The following is a 16,346-nucleotide window of genomic DNA, read 5'->3' on the forward strand; positions in this document are numbered from 1 at the left end:
TTTCCTGCACTTAACCCTGCACATGTAGATGACTACATACGCATGTACCTGCATGCACAACAGCAACAACATGAAGGAAAACAAATGTTCACCCATGTTTTAGGGAGCTTAGTGGTTAATATAGTTGCCTGGGAAGCTGGAAACCCAGGCTCTAGGCCTTCTTCACCTAGAGGGGGGTTTTCCAGATCCCACTCCAGTGTTATTTTTATACCTGAGCCTCTGCCCTTTGCATTTAATAAAGTCATGAGAAAAAAATGGAGAGAAGGATGAAGGCAGAAAAGGATGAAGTTTCTGCCTTACTGGGCATAAGGCTCCCTAGCAGGCCAGCAACCACCTAAGTTAGCTATGCACCCTCTGGCTTACTCTCTTCTTCCTGTTCCCACATATTTCCTTCTCGTGGCTTCCCATGGGGCCAGTTTCTATGGTATTTGGCCCATGGAGATTCGAATAGTGGTTAGAGTGTTGTGCAAGGAAATTAGAGAGGCGTGGCCTGGGCTCAAACCTCCACTGACAGGTTGGCCTAGAAGTTGGGTTGCTAACTTCCCCAGATGAGTGCCTAGCCCTCAGCTACTGAGGACAAAGGATGGAATGACTCCCCTCCTCCATCTAACATTGGGTATTCATGAGACAACTATGATCTTAGGCCTTAGCTATCACTATGTGCCCACAAAAGGTGTGTGTACATGGCCAGTGTATAGCCTACTCTGTCTGTGCATGCAAATAATGATCTGTTTGTCCAGGAATAAAATGCTTACCCGCATATAAATGCTATGTAACTAAAAACCTGCTACTTAGATGAGCAAAACAAAATGGAGTTCCATCCAAGCAACATGTCTAGCATGTATCCACTCTAGACTAAGGGCAAAGGAAAATATTTCACTTCACAGACTGTGCTTCAATAAGCATTTGGTATGCTGAGGAAGTTGGTTAAAGCCTAGGAGAATCAATTTATTAGGGCTGCCTAGTATGTGAGGTCACTTGGTAGCAAGTCTGTGGTTACTTGTTGGGACTGAAGGTCATGTGATGGGTATTGGAAGATTATAAAATGGCTGGGGCTGCTGTGAATCATTTTTTTATCAGCTAACTATGAAAAAAAGGTGCTGTAGGAAACTAATGAAGCAGGGAGAATCCCTGCCTACCTGAATAGTGAGGACCCCAAAGGACTCCTCACATCAAGATGAGCTGGATTGTGTAGCAGTGAGTCCAGGAAGTTTGTTGTTTTCTAACTATGAAAACTCGCTGGTACTTAAGTAAAGAACAATGTTGCTTTAGAATTCTGTGCAAAATCTGTGTGTGTCACATGTCACATCCTAGCCGCTTTCTACCCCAGAGTGCCCACATGGTTGGGAAAGGGCAAGTTTAAGTTACTGGGGGATCTTGAGGGTCAGTGCTGACAGGGCACCTAAGACAGATAGGCTGCAAGGCTCCATTTCTGCTTTATGGGTAAAATACAAAGAGCCTGTGCCCAGGAAACCTGCAAGAGAGGCCAAAAAAAGGCCTACTGAGGGCCAGGGAAGCTTAGATTACATAAATCTGGAGGACTGGGGCCAATCTGACAAGTGTCCATCTGGGGAATTTGACCACATCTGTGACAAGGTGCATCCAAAGCCTTCCCACTCTCCCAATGCAGCCATCCCTAGAGACTATGGTATAAATGTTATGTATTATACTAAAACACCATCTCACAACCAATATTTTCAGCCCAGAAACAAATCACCTTCTCTTCTTCATTCTGCAGGCTGCTTAATTCATCTTGCATTCTTTTCAGTTCAGCAGCTAAGTCAGCTGAGCTCCCCATGTTGGCTAAAAACAAATGAGAGATGCCAGAGCTTCATCTGCACTGAGAGTTTTAAGGACTTCTCCCACAGTTACTGTAGCCTCAAAGCCAAAGCTCTGCCCTTGTTCCCAATACACACAGGGGCCCCTCGAGGTCAGGCTGGGGATGGGAGACAGGAGGGGCAGCAGAGCCTCACCTATATGATTCGCTTGCTCTTGGAGCTGACTCTCCAGCTTGCTGACACGAGTCTCCAAGGCCTTGTGCTGCTCTGGCAGCTGGGTCAGCTTGCTGAGGGCCTCCCTGGCCATCTCTTGTTTGGACTCCAGGCTGTGCCCTTGTTCAGAGAGGCTCTGAAACAGAACACCCCAGAGGCTTTATAGCAGCTGCCCCTGCAGAGAGCTCAGCCAAGGGGGGGAGAGATGGATGGGCCAGGGCAGCTGGGTTACAGATACAGAATCCCAGTTTGCTCTACATGTAATCAGGAGCTTAAGCTTTCTGTTGAGGTTGACTTGTTCCTAAGATATCAGCTCTATGATAGCCTTCTCTCCCTCTGAGAAATGCACAATCCCCCTGATGTCCAGAGTCGGAGCCCTGCATGATGTGGGTCATTGCGTGAGTCAGAATAAAAGCCCTTACCACATCCTGTGGGCTCCCACAGCAAAGCTGGATTCTCCCCTCAAAGAGCCATAATAGACACACAATGGGACACATTCTTATTGCTCCTGAGATGCCTCTGCCCAGTACTTCCTTTTTTCTGTTCTAGCAAAGGTCCCCCATATGTATAAGAACTTTGCCAACCTTGTCAGCAAGAGACTTGAAGAGACAGCTCCATTGTACCAGGTCTGCCTGCTTGGGGAAAGAGCTCAGCTCTTCCTGCAAGTCACCCTGCAAATAGAAAAAGAAAAAAGAAGCTCTACATCAGAGGAGGACTTCATCCTCTTTTTGGAAAGGAGCACTGCACTTACACTGGGGTGGGAGAGTTGTAATCTAGGACAGAGAACAAAGAACTACCCCAAGCCTTGCCACGTCAGACCCAAACCAGTGCTGCAAGTCTGCAGTAACACCTGTCTACCAGGGATCAACCACCCCAGGCTGCAGCCAACCTGAGCTACCACCACAGTATAGGGAGGAAGGGACTTCAAGGGGTTTTCTTGTTCTGTGCCCTACATCTGAGGCAGGACCTGCTTCTGGGAGACTGTCATCCTCATTTTCAAGTTCAAGAGCTTTGAAGGCAGAGCTAGCCCAAGGCTTTGCAAACTACATGACAGTAGAGCGTTTAAACCAGTAGTTCTCAACCTTTTTGGACTCAAGGGGTGCGTCTACATGTGTGTCAGACTGAGCAGTTGTTACTGCACAGTCATTAAATACTTGCTTAAGCAAGTACTAAATGATTGCGCAGTAACCACTGCTACTGCACAGTCCCAGCACCTAATGGGTTTTTCTGGTGGTACTGAGCAGTAACATCAGAGTCACGATTCATATTCGCCAATGTTACGTCATCATAGCATTGAGCTACATCGCCATTACTCATCACTATACAGACATAGTGTCTTGTGTAGACACACCCAAGGCACCCCTTCTTAGATTCAAGGCAGCCCTCAGAAAATGCCAAAGTTTTCACTTGTTTTTTGACTTCAGAAAAATAATAGAGAAAGTCTTCTGTAGCAAAGAATGCAGAAAGACCACAACAGGTCAGAATGTTTTTAAACCTGGATTTTTATTGAAATCTCTGGATTTATCTTGTGAATCTTTTTTGTACCCTTAACAATAATAACATTTTGTGGCACCTCTGAAAGGATCTCACTGGACCCCAGGGTGATATGGCACCCTGGTTAAGACTTAGTGATTTAGGTACTTGGCAGTGGGGAAAGGCCAAAATGCTTAACCCTTACTCAGGGCCAAGACTGGAAGGGTGGCATTCAAGAGAGAGCAGTGAGGGCTGGGAACTGCAGAGACTCTTTCATGGGGTGTGTGTGTGGGGATGATTGTCTCAGGGCAGCATACAGAGGACCTGACATCCTAGTGCAGGTTGAGGTGCAGCACCTATACTGCAATGCCCCCTGTACTTGTATCTTAAGTCCAACCTCTGGGCACAGATTTCCAGGCACTATGCCAGCTGTGCCCTCCACAGTTCATTTATCACTGGGACTTTAAGCATAGTGCTGTACATATTATTTTAAAAAACCATGCTAAAGATAAGGCTGGCAGCCTGCTGTGCCCACTGTTGTCCTCAGTGCCCACTCAGGATGCCCAGTCTGTACTGGAGCAAGGCTGCTACCAGACTCCTGGGGGGGTCCCATAGCTCAGTGGACTTGGAACTGACCAGAGACATTTTGAATGCTCCCATCCTGCCCTCTTCCCCCCCCCCCCCCAAAAAAAAAAAAACAAAACAAAAAAAACAGGACTCCTATGGAGGAGCTACCAAGAGAGAAACAGCCTTGGTCCCAGTAGGAATCCTGCTCCCTGTCCAGGTCTGGGATCTAGCTTCCTAAGGAGTCCCCTGGGGTGAAGTGTGGGAGGCAAATGCTGTGTCTGTTGTGTATTCTTCAGCTACCAGCTGCTTGGCATGTTTGCTGGCTAGTTTTGTTCAATGTCTTCATCAACGACCTGGAAGATGACATAGAGTGCACCCTCAGCAAGTCTGCAGATGACACCAACCTGGGGGGAATAGTAGATAGGCTGGAGGGTAGGGCTAGGATTCAGTGACCTAGACAAATTGGAGGATTGGGCTAAAAGGAATTTCATGAGGTTCAACAAGAACAAGGGCAAAGTCCTGCACTTAGGATGGAATAATTCCATGCACCAGTACAGGCTGCGGGGTGACTGGCTGGGCAGCAGTTCTGCAGAAAAGGACCTGGGGGTTACAGTGGACAATAAGCTGAATATGAGCTAGCAGTGTGCCCTTGTTACCAAGAAGGCTAATGGCATACTGGGCTGTGTCGGTAGGTGTGTTGCCAGTAGGTCAGGGGAAATTATTGTTCTCCTCTATTAAGCACTGGTGAGGCCACATCTGGAGTACTGTGCTCAATTTTGGGCCTCCCACTACAGAAAGGATGTGGATACATTGGAGAGGGCCCAGCAGAGGGCTACAAAAATGGTGGGGGGCTGGGGGACATGATTTATGAGGAAAGCTTGAGGGAACTGGGCTTATTTAGTCTAGAGAAGAGGAGACTGAGAGGGGACTTAATAGCAGCCTTCAGCTACCTGAAGTGGGGCTTGAAAGAGGATGGATCTAGACTATTTTCACCAGTGGGAGATGACAGAACAAGGAGCAATAGTTTTACATTGCAGCAAGGAAAGTTTAGGTTAAATATTAGGAAGAATTTTCTCACTAGGAGGGTAATAAAACACTGGAACAGGTTACCAAAGAGGTGGTAGAAACTCTATCCTTGGAGGTTTTCAAGATCCAGCTAAGCAAAGCTTTGGCTGAGACAATCCAGTTCAGGATGGTCCTAATTTGAGCAAGGAGTTGGACTAGATGACCTCCTGAAATCCTTTCCAACCCTAACTTTCTATGATTCTAGGCCATCAAGTGCACAGGTAACATGGCTGCTCATGTACAGAAAGGAAGACATCCCCACATCTGGGTGTGAAGGTATCTGAACTGACTGTGCCTAACCGACCAGACATGTCTCTTGCCTTTGTAAAGCAGGTTGAACTCTTATTTTCCAGATAGCATCACTTACAACCACAGCTCCTCTTCTGGTTACTTACTCTGCAGGGGAGGTGGCTCTTCTTTGAATTAACTTGTCAGCAGAGATCCTCAGCTGGGGTGCAGTGGTGACATGTAGGGGATGCACAGGGATGCACATGCACCCCCTGAGAGCGCTGGTGCACTCCCTGTCAGCCAGCATTCCCGGGCAGGGGGAGCAGGTGAGAGCACTGGTGCCCCCCCTGAGAGTACCGGCCAGGGAGTGGGGACTCCCCCAGAAGTGTCAGTGGAGTGCCCGGAAGTGTCAGCGGCATGTTGCTGCCACTTGTGGGTCAGTGGGATTGGCTGGGGGGGATACCACCCCCCCGAGTCAGTGTGATCAGACACAGAGGACCACCCCCCAGTTGATGAGTGGCCACTGGGGGGGGGGGGGGGGCAAGTGACTCAGGAGGCACCAGTTGCCCATGCTGGGGTGGATCAGCTTTGCTCCACTGAAGTCAATGGAACCGACACAGCAGGATGATCTGGCCAGGTGTGTATCAGGATTTTCCTAGGCCTTGGGACACGTGTTTCCAGTGTAGGCTGTGCACAGAACCCTCACTGATTGTGACCAGTTACCAGTGACTGTGGCACTGAACTTAGTGCATAAATAGGGCTCTTGAAATGCTGTACAAACAGGGCCTGGGCTAAGCAATCCCTACCTGACTCCTCCTGACTACTACCATACATGCTTTTGCCCATTTGCTAGCAGTTTCTCTCCCCCTGGCCATGCCCCCACTCACCAATTTGTCCAGGATGGTCTGGATGATCTGGCTGTGCCGATCCAGTAGTGCAAGCTGCTCACCTATTTCACCCATGCTGTCCTGTTGAGCAAATGACATTGGAGTGAATTGCTGGCATGCAGAGTGCTTGAGCTGCTGGTGGCTTCCATCCAGCCCCACTCCCTAGCCTATGCTGGGAAGCATTACTCCAAACTGCACAGTCTAAAGTGCTTGTCTCCGTGCCCTTGGACTCAACTCAGTCCTTGCACACAGCATACACTGCAGCCCTGTGGGGTGTAAACTGATTGCCTAGGGACTGAGAGGGACCAGAATCTCCAGCCTCCTGCACATCATGTTAGTAGGGAGATGAGGGAGAGGTTCAGTTGTCCTGATGTGGGGGGAAAGAATCCTTTGAGGCCCAGCAGGAGCCCTTGGAAGCCCATGAAGACCTGTCTTGTCCTTGCTATGGCATCACTCCCACCCATCTATGCTCTATTTTTCTCTGCTTGAGGAAGCTGAGTGCCATGCGGGACCATATGGAGACCTGCTGGGTCACCCAGGAAGTGCACAATTGGGGTGGGGAATAAGCTGTCCTTCTGTGATGCCTTCACCAGGACAACTTCCCCCTGGCACAGACAGGCTACACACTTTGTGGAACTTGTCCTTCAAGAGTCTCAGCTCATTCTGGAAGGCGTCAACAGTGGTTTTCAGAGAGTAGATGTTGGTAAGCAGGTCTTGCAGAGTGTTCATAGCCTGAGGAAGTGAACAGGGTAAAAGAACATGAGTTGGAACCAGGTCACAATGAATTAGGTGTAACAAGGCAGCTGGGTGCATAGGGGAGCTGTGACTTCACTCCCAGTGCAACTGTGTGGCTGTGGCAGCAGCAGTTTTTTCCACTGCTCTAAGTCAGTGGCTGGGGTGGCTTCCCTGGTTGCCCTGCCCTAGGTACTCTATTGTCCCAGTGAACAGGGAAACTGGAGAGAAACCAAGAGAGGTCCACCTGGCAGTAAGCCAAGCCTGACATGGTGTCAGGGATGCTTATTGGGCAGACCAGCCTGGGCCCAGTGCTGTCAGGGACTCTGAGCAGGCCGCCCACCCTGGGCCACGTACTGCAGCAGCCACATTTGCAATAAGCCCCAGCTAATGAACTCTGCCCCTGCTCAGGAGCAGCGAGCATCCTGATTGGCTGCTGTGTGCACCACCTATCCATGTGGCACCAGTCTGTGTCTGCAGGACAGTCAGCAGTTCTGCTGTGCCAAGCCTCCTGGTTCCTACATTCTGGTTCTCCCGGCTTCTAACCCTGAGGGGTTTTGTTTGTTTGTGTAGCCCAGGTACACCTGGGGGGTGTGCCCTGAACTCCGATGACAGTGGTGGTGGTCAGGCAGGGTGCTGAGGAAGGGGTCAGCTACTAGAGCAGCTTCTTCCCCTCTCTATAGAGCTAGGCCAACACCAAATACTAAACTATGTACAATTTATTACAAGAATAAACACAGATGCTTAATATAAAATATAGACTATTTATAAGGCTTAACATATAATACTATATATAATATTCCACAATTCACATATAATACCAAATATAAGCCAAATAACTTACAACCTATACAACACAATTAACACATAAGGATAGTAACTTAACCATAATATTTCTTTAAACCTTCACAAATAACAATACCAATATACACATTGAGGCATTAAAACACATAAACCATATAAACCCCCATAAAGAATACCCCTAGCTATATAGCCCTTAACACAACAACCTCAAAATAGGGACTGCACTCAGCACCTCCCTGAGGGGTTTCCCTGAAGCCCCTCCCCTTTAGGGCCCTGGGATGTGGACACGCTGCTCCCACAATGGAGGGTGGAGGTGGCAGACCCTCTTCACCCATGTCAGCCTCCTCTGCGGGGCCCACTTCCCCAGCAACTCACGCTTCCTCTCTGGAGAAGTCCAGGCTCGGCCCCTGGTGGCCGATCCTGCAAAAGCCTGTCCCCACCAGCACCTTCGGCTCTCCTAGATGGCCCGGTGCCCTGCACTGGGCACCCAAGGCTCTCTCTTTCTCACAGGAGCCAAGCCTTTGCAGGCTCTGACTCCCTGGTCTCACACTGGCGGTTCTCCACCTTCTCAGGCCCTGCTGTGGGCACCAGGGCTCTTTTAGTTAAAAGTGGAGCCGCACCGCAGGGCTCCAGTCACTCGGCTTAGGGCCAGAGCTAACGTGAGCAGCCACAAGCTGCTTCCAAGGCGGTTCTCCGTGCACCGACCTGTGCACTGGGTAAGGCCCGAGCAGCCTTGAGCTGCTTCCAGGGCCAGTTCTCCATGTGTCAATTTGCACGCCGTGCAGGGCCCGAACTGCCTTCAGCTGCTCCCCAGGCCAGCTCTCCATGTGCCGATCTGCACACCGACTGCCCAGCCGCTTGCTGGATTTGCAGGCTCAAGCCGCCTGGAGCAGCTCCTACAGTCTGATCCCTGTGCGCCGATTCACACACCACTGAATCTCAAGCAAGGTCCTGAGGAAGGCCATCTCTGGAGCTCCTGCCTCCTTGCTGCCCCTTGTCCTCTCTTTCCAGCCTGCTGAGCATGCTCTCCTTTTATACTCGTCAGAGGCTCCACCCCCAAAGTTCTCCAGACCTGCCTGGCACAGTTCTAATTCAGGTCCAGCTGCTCCTTGCCTCCTCCCTTCAGAAAAGAGTGGGGCATTGCTTCCCTTGTGCTGCCTCTGGATTGGTGGGCGGGCTCTACCAATCAAACAGCAAACCTTCAATCTGGGACTCAACCCAAGCTCTGAAAAGGTAAGCCTGCTACATTTGTTTGTTTGCTTGGGGCTTTTTGGCTTACTTCTGGGCTTCATTTTTGATTTCCCTATAGTTCTGTTTCCTGGCTCCTGATACCAGTTTGGCTCTGTTTTTGGACTTCACCCTGTGGATTGCCCCTTGGACTTCTACTCAGCAGTGTGGATCCTGTGAATCCTGATCCTGGACTGTTATGGACTCTGCTTCTGAATTCCCTCTGGTTTTAGTATATGGCTTCTGCCCTTTGACCTAACCTCAGGCCCTGATTTCCCTCGGTGGCCTACTCATTAGGCCAGACCACCTACACACCAGTCCCTTACACATGGGGCTCAGGAGCCAGAGGGATGCACCTGACTTCCTTCAAAAAGGCCAATTGCACCAGCTACGGCTGTTGTGAACACAAAAGTACAGGCTGTGAAAACACTAAGGCCCTGCAGAACAATCTTGTACCTTGATCCTTGAACCCCTACTTGGCCCCAGGTGCAGCATTGCATACTGATCCCTGCAGCATCCTTGGGCTATAGGAAGGGTCATGGAGATCTTGTGTCACACTCCTAGGGGAGATATTTGTCCCTAGGTCACACTTTGCACATCCTGCAGCAAAGAAACACATAGCAAAGAAGCATGGGCCAAGTACACAGGCAGCAGTTGCTGGGAATTACTTGCTGCCTCATGCCTGAGTTACCACTTACACATCCAAGAGTGACCAAGGTGTTATGGGTGGTCCTGGAGTGCTTACATGGACCTAGGGTTTTCCTAGCTCTCTTACAGCATACCCTCTCCTGAAGGCAAGCCTCATTCTTGCTGCCTCCCCCAGTGAGGATTTCACTAAAGGACAAGAAACTCCTGTGGTATTTGGAAGGAGCCAGACTGAGGTGAGGACAGGATTTCAGGGCTAGTTAGATGCAGTTTAACCTCCAGAAGCCTGATTCATATTGGTGCTGTGTCTATTCTTCTCTCTTCGCCATTTGTTTCTTCCCACTTTACATCTCTGTCCAAATCAAATGGCCCATCCAGATACTGTGGAAAAGGCACCCATTTTCTGTTGTCAATGTCCCACAAGGGAGGACTAGGGCTAGTTTCACATCCAGTACTAAGTTAGATTAGTTGGGGTACCTGGCAGAGCCACCTGGTTTCTTCACAGATGTCTGCTATGTCTACCATTAAGAGAGTGGCTATATGGAAAATGCAGTCTGTGGCCTGGTCTTCTGGGGAGCCAGTATCCAGGGGGCTCAGCCAAAGCTGAGTGCTCTGTCATTCAGGGAGTGTTAGGGTTGCCAACCCTCCAGCATTGCGCTGGAGTCACCAGGAATTAGATATAAATCTCCAGGACACTGCTGAGAGTCACCCAGGAGATGAATGATAGGGTATTCAGTAAGATAAATATTAAACATTGAATCCAATTCATACAGTAGTCCAGTGGGTTTTTAAAATGTAATAGTAATGTATATTTGCCTTCCTGAGTACAGTACAGTAGATCAGTCATTAATGTCCTTACATCATGAGATAAAACCTTCTGGAACAGATTCAAACAGAGTTGACAACCCTGGGGAATATGCAGGAGGGGGATGTGCCTGAAAGCGCTTCCCAAAGAATCTATTTCTGCATTTGGCTTGGTGGAGTGAGCACAGGGCTGGGAAAAGCCTGAAGGTCTCCTGCTAGCTCCTTCTGTTATCCTTTAGCCAAAAGCAATGTGGGACTAAAAAGCTACCAAATGGAGCTCTTCATGGGGTCAGCTGCTCGGCCTGAGCTTGAATGGCTAACCTGGAAACTCCAACCCACATCCGCAGCTCCAGGAGCTCACTGATAAAGGTTCAGGTGTTAGTGACCTTCCAGAGTTGTTAACACAAAAGAAGAAATGAACAGCAAGATAAATTAATAAATGAAAGATGGGTCTGTTCCTGATGATGACACAGAATATAAGCAAGCAATGGGGATCACTGAAGTACGTTCAGATTAGACACAATCTAAACGGGCATATGAAAGAATCCAGCACAAACCTGCAAAACTGATTAGGGGCCTGGGAAGTAAGACTTTTGAGGAAAGGCTGGAAGACTTATGTTTATTTAGTCTGGAGAAGAGAAAACTGAGGGGGGATTTGATAACAGTCTTCAAATCCTTGAAGGGTGATTTCAGAGGGGACGGAGATGAGCTTTTCTCTGTGGCTGTAAGGGACCAGGCTAGGACTAATGGCCTCCAGTTGCAACAGGGGACATGTAGGTTGGAGATTAGGTTGACTATGAAGGTGGCCAAGCCTGCAAACAGGCTACCTAGAGAATTTGTAGAATTTTCATCTTTGGAAGTTTTCAAGTTAGACAGATGTTTGGCTAGGGTGGTTTAGTTAGGGATGATCCTGCTTTGAGCAGTGGGCTGGACTAGATTGTGGCAGGACGATCAAGGAGCTGAAGCAGCCTGCGGAGTAGCCTGCAGGTGCTGGCCAGGACTAACTGCAGAGTCAGCTGACCCAGGGAGCTGGTAGGTGGTGCTAGAGCTGAAGTGTGAGCTTTAGTAAGTCTATAAGGTGCAAATCTACCCTGCTTGCTAGTAAGCAGAGTAGCCAGAGTAGAGATCTTGGAAGCAGAGTGGGGTTGCTGAGCACACACCAAGTCTGACACATCCAGGCTTATGCTCCTAGCTAGCACCTGACATGACATTTCTCATCCCATGAAAATAAAGCCATGGGGCAGGTACATGTATATGGTGAGATCTGGCACTGAACCTGCTTGGCCTTTTCTGCCTCCACCCTGAGCCCAGAGGAGGCAGGTAGGAGCCAGCCCAAGCCAGGGGCAGTATAGAAACCCAGGCTTTGGGCTATCAGGAAGCACAATTATTCCCTCTACAGAGTCCTGCATGCAGAGGATTGTCTACACCACACCACTGTACAGCTGTGTGTAGCACGTTCCCTCTGCCACAAGTTCTGTCAGACTCTGGATTGGGGAATTGCCCTGACCATTTTGGGAGTGGAAATTCCTCCTGGCACAAGCAGGCAGCAGTCTCTGGGCTCACGTGTGTAGAGACTGTATGTGACCCAGGGAGCATGGTTCCCATGACTCCTAGTATGTCCAGCAAGTTGCAGTTGAAAGGCTTTGCAGAACTCTGGAAGGACACATGCACACTAAGGAACAGACACATGACACATTTACTCTTGAGTCAGAGGTATAAGTGCCCATACTGTGCCCTAGCCAGTGGCAGTGCACAGTGAAGGAGCTCGGCTAGAAGTTTGCTTATGCAAAGGATGTAGGGAAGATTTTACCTCTTTTTTGCTACTGATACATGTGTCAGGCAGCCAGTTGAACACCAATTTTGGCAGCAATAAAAGAAGGTGACATCTCCCCTGCAGCAGTGAGCCTCTGATCACTGATCCTACCCTATGTGCCACCACTGATGCTCTGCTTTCCTCAATTCTAGAGCTAGAACCAGAGCCACTGCAGGAAAGATGCAGGGTGTAAGGTAGGAGGATCAGGACAGGAGGGCAATAATATCAGTTGTTATATGGTAATTTCAGCTTCACGGGAACCTTGAAGCTTTTTTACACTGGCTAAGGGAATATTTCTATAACAGAGCTACACAATGATCAATCCACCACAGACCTGACCCCTACATAGCACCTCCTGGACTCCATGTGAGGATCACAGCCCCTGGACTTGTATATAAATTGTTTCCATCTCCATTCCCACTTTGAGATTGCCAAAAAACAACAGCACTTTACTACCTGAGTCCTGCAAAATGAAGAGCCACACTTGGACTGAAAAACAATGCTGCTATAATCAGACAAAATGCTGATAAGGGGGGGGAGGGGTGCCACTGTTGTCATGGGCAAAACAGCATATATACAAGAAGCCAAGAGACAAATTTCATAGATTTTAGACATTAGGGGCTGGAAGGGACCTTGTGAGATCATTGAGTCCAGCCCCTCTGCCAGAGGTAGGAAGTCTGCAGGGATCAAATGGTCCCAGCAAGGTAAGCATTCAAATGCCTTTTGAATGAGTCCAGAGTAGGTGCTTGCACCACCACTGTGGGGAATCTGTTCCAGACTTCAGACACTCAGATCGTAAATAAGTTTGTCCTTATACTGAGTCTAAATTGGCCTTCTAGAAGTTTGTGCCCATTAGACCTAGTTATCCCTTGGGGAGACCTGGTGAACGACTTATCTCCCAGATCCTGATGTACCACCCTTATATACTTATAAGCATGAATGCCACATGCTCCCGGAGGCTGGGGGGGCATGGTGAGCTCCTGCAGGTGGCAGCGGCAGCAGCAGTGTCGGTGGCAGGAGCATGGCAGCGGCAAGTGGGGAGCTCCTGCAGGCAGCTGCAGCGGTGTTAACGGCGGGGGGTGGGGAGGGGTGGGGAGTGCCGTTGGTGGCTCACGTTCAACTTGTGGTCAATCAAGACCCCCAAGTCTCTTTTGGCTGTGGTGCTAGTAAGCACAGCACTGCCGAGCCTATAAGTATGATGCTGTTTCTTTCTCCCAAGGTGGAGTACCCTGCATTTCTCTATGCTGAACGCCATCAGGTTTTGCTCCACCCACTTTGCAAGCGTGTCCAAGCCGGCCTGTATCCCCAGCCTGTCCTCCAGCGTGACCGCCTTCCCCCATAGTTTAGTGTCATCCGTGAACTTTGCCAGTCCGCATCTGACGCCCAAATCCAGATCATTAATGAAGCTATTGAAGAGTACCAGCCTGAGCACTGAGCCCTGGGGGACTCCACTGGTAACCTTGCACCACAGTGATTTGTTCTTATCAACTAGTACTCTTTGGGTCTGACCCCAAAACCAGCTCCCCAGCCATTGGACCATGAGATGGTCGAGGCTACAGTTCCCCAGCTTGGTCATGAGGACATCATGGGAGGTCAAGTCAAAGGCTTTCTTTAGATCCAGATAAATGACATCAACTTCGTCTCCCTTTCCAGCAAGGAGTTTTAGAAACGCCTGACCAAGGACCCTATGGCACAATACCAGGAGGAATTAATCAGCCTCTTAAGGACATTACTTCTGGAAACACAGCAGAGGATTTCTGATTCTGCCTCCCTGGAATCCAGGCTAGTCAACTTTTGCTTACAACCCAAAATCCACAAACCTGGCAACCCAGAATGCATATTGTTTCTGGCATTGGCACCATCATGGAGGGAGTTTCTAGTTATGTGGATGCTATCCTATTCCCGTATGCCATGGGAGCTGTCAGCTATTTGAAGGACATCACAGGTTTGCTAAAGAAACTGGGCTCCACTGACAGCAAACACCCTATTAGCTACCATGGATGTCACATCTCTATACACTAGCATTCCCTATGAGGATGGATTACAAGCCATAAGGAACATTATCCCTGATGAGGACACTTCTTTTGTTTCCATCACACTCTCTTGCTTTGTCCTCTCACACAGTTATTTCAGATTTGATGATTCTCTATACCTACAAATGAACAGCACCAGCATGGGTATACATATGCCCCATCCCCCACCCTGCTCCCCCTTTGTGCCAATATATTTATGACAGACCTTGAAATCTGCTTCCTCCATGGCTGCCTTCTCATCCTCCTGGTTCATTTGAGGTACATAAATGACATCTTCACTGCCCTGATACATGAGAAGAAATCTCCAGAGAAATTTCACCAAGACTTTAACAACTTCCACCCCTCCATCAAATTGACTCTGAAATATTCCACCCAGAAAATTCATTTCTGGTACACCATCATGAAACTTTGCAATGGTCAGATCACCACCACATTGTTTCGGAAACCAATTGACCGCCACAGCTACCTCTGCACCATTAGCTTTCATCCTAAGCATACCACAAGATCCATCGCCTACAGCCAAATTCTGTGTTACAACCTTATCTGCTCTGATCCCACCAACTGGGATGCACACTTAAGGATTTGAAACAGGAATTCCTATACTTACAATACTATCTCAAAACCACAGCCATTCAAATCTTGAGCCAGACTCAAACCCCACTCTGACTTGCTACAATACCAATCTTATGACAAAAACAGCAAAAGTTATCCTGTTTACACCTACAGCTCCCAGCTTTAACACTTTAGACACATAAATGACCTCCAACCTCTCCTGGAAAATAATGACCATCTCAAGGTAGCCTTGGGAGACAAGCTTGTTCTGGTTTACAGACAGGCCCCACTGCTAAATTTCTAGCCCCATAGGGAGTCCCACAGGCTGGATGATTTGGTGATGTGTGCCAGATCTGGCCCATAGACTGGGGTTGAGCACCTCGGAAGTAGGCTGTTACCTATGAAAGTGTATGTGTTTCTGAACAGGTGCTACCTTGCCCTGCCTTCTGCTTGGCGTCAGACTAACATGGCTAACTACCTTTCTTTGCTCATAAAATCAAGTCACAGAATATTAGTCATATAATCACGGAATATTAGAGTTGAAAGGGCCCTCAAGAGGTCATCTAGTCCAGGGTTGGGGGGGCAGCAGACTGCTGGTCAGGAATGAGGGGCACCCCTGGCTTGCTGCTTCCTCCTCTGCCCCTGCCCAAACTGAGGCAGGACCCTGCCCTGGGGTACCATGATGCCCCCCGTCCCCTCCAGTGCCCTGGGTGGTTGCCCTCACTGCCCACTCCTAAGACTGGCTCTGCCTGCAGGTCATGTTGGCAGGGCTGACAGTTGCAGAGCAGGGAGGGTGCTGGTAACTCTGGCAGAGCTGGAGGGCCTTGGTTTGGGAGTGAGGGGCACCTGCATATCAGGACTGCTCAGCACCACAAAGCAACGGGGGGGCCAGCCACAGCTAGACTTGTGATCTGGTGAGTGAAGGGAGCAGGGGGAGCTCTGATTTTCTATGATAAAAAAACCAGAATCAAACACCAAAATATATAGGTATTTAGAATGTATTTTATTATAATGATTGATGCACTTGTAGGCTTCCAAATTGCTTTAAAATTGTAAATATATTAATAAAACATTGTGTTCAGCTGATACCTTTCATTTTAATCATGGAAAATGTGGATTTGGGGGGTTTCAATCAGAGAATTTTAGAGTTTTAAACAGAGAAAACCAGGATCCCTGGTCATCACATTCTACAAACTAGAGAAGAAGCCCTCCTAGTTTCTCTGAACCATGGGTGCATATTCAGGTTGCTTGCCAATGTGCTTCTGTGGCTTTACTGCTCTTGGTACCCATGATAGCAAGACTGCAGCTGGCACAGCTGGCACAAAAAAGGCCATGTGTTGAAACATAACCCTGGTCAGGTCAAGTCTGGGAGAAGCCTGAGTTAGTCCTGGCCAGTTGACACTATGCTGAACCCACCACTCATCATGTCAACCAATACTGTCTCAATGGGTCCTTGGACTCCTCCATCTGTTATCTAGTGTCTTACTTTTGGATTATAATGTCTTTGGGGTAGGGACTGTTGTGT

General features: G+C 48.8%; 1 protein-coding gene across 1 annotated transcript in view; it reads right to left on the bottom strand.

Moving 5' to 3' along the window:
- The window catches only part of C13H16orf96 (chromosome 13 C16orf96 homolog), a 39,042-nt gene that overhangs the window by 16,260 nt on the left and 6,436 nt on the right, over positions 1-16,346 (bottom strand). Inside the window, exons 2-6 of the mRNA XM_019489989.2 lie at positions 6,839-6,943; positions 6,212-6,292; positions 2,576-2,662; positions 1,974-2,127; positions 1,718-1,803 (exon numbers count right to left, since the gene is read on the bottom strand). Of these exons, the coding sequence (XP_019345534.1) occupies positions 1,718-1,803; positions 1,974-2,127; positions 2,576-2,662; positions 6,212-6,292; positions 6,839-6,943 (513 nt within the window). The remainder of the gene's footprint in view (positions 1-1,717; positions 1,804-1,973; positions 2,128-2,575; positions 2,663-6,211; positions 6,293-6,838; positions 6,944-16,346) is intronic.

The sequence above is a fragment of the Alligator mississippiensis genome, chromosome 13 (genome assembly GCF_030867095.1).
Source record: "Alligator mississippiensis isolate rAllMis1 chromosome 13, rAllMis1, whole genome shotgun sequence".
NCBI classification, from domain to species: Eukaryota; Metazoa; Chordata; order Crocodylia; family Alligatoridae; genus Alligator; species Alligator mississippiensis.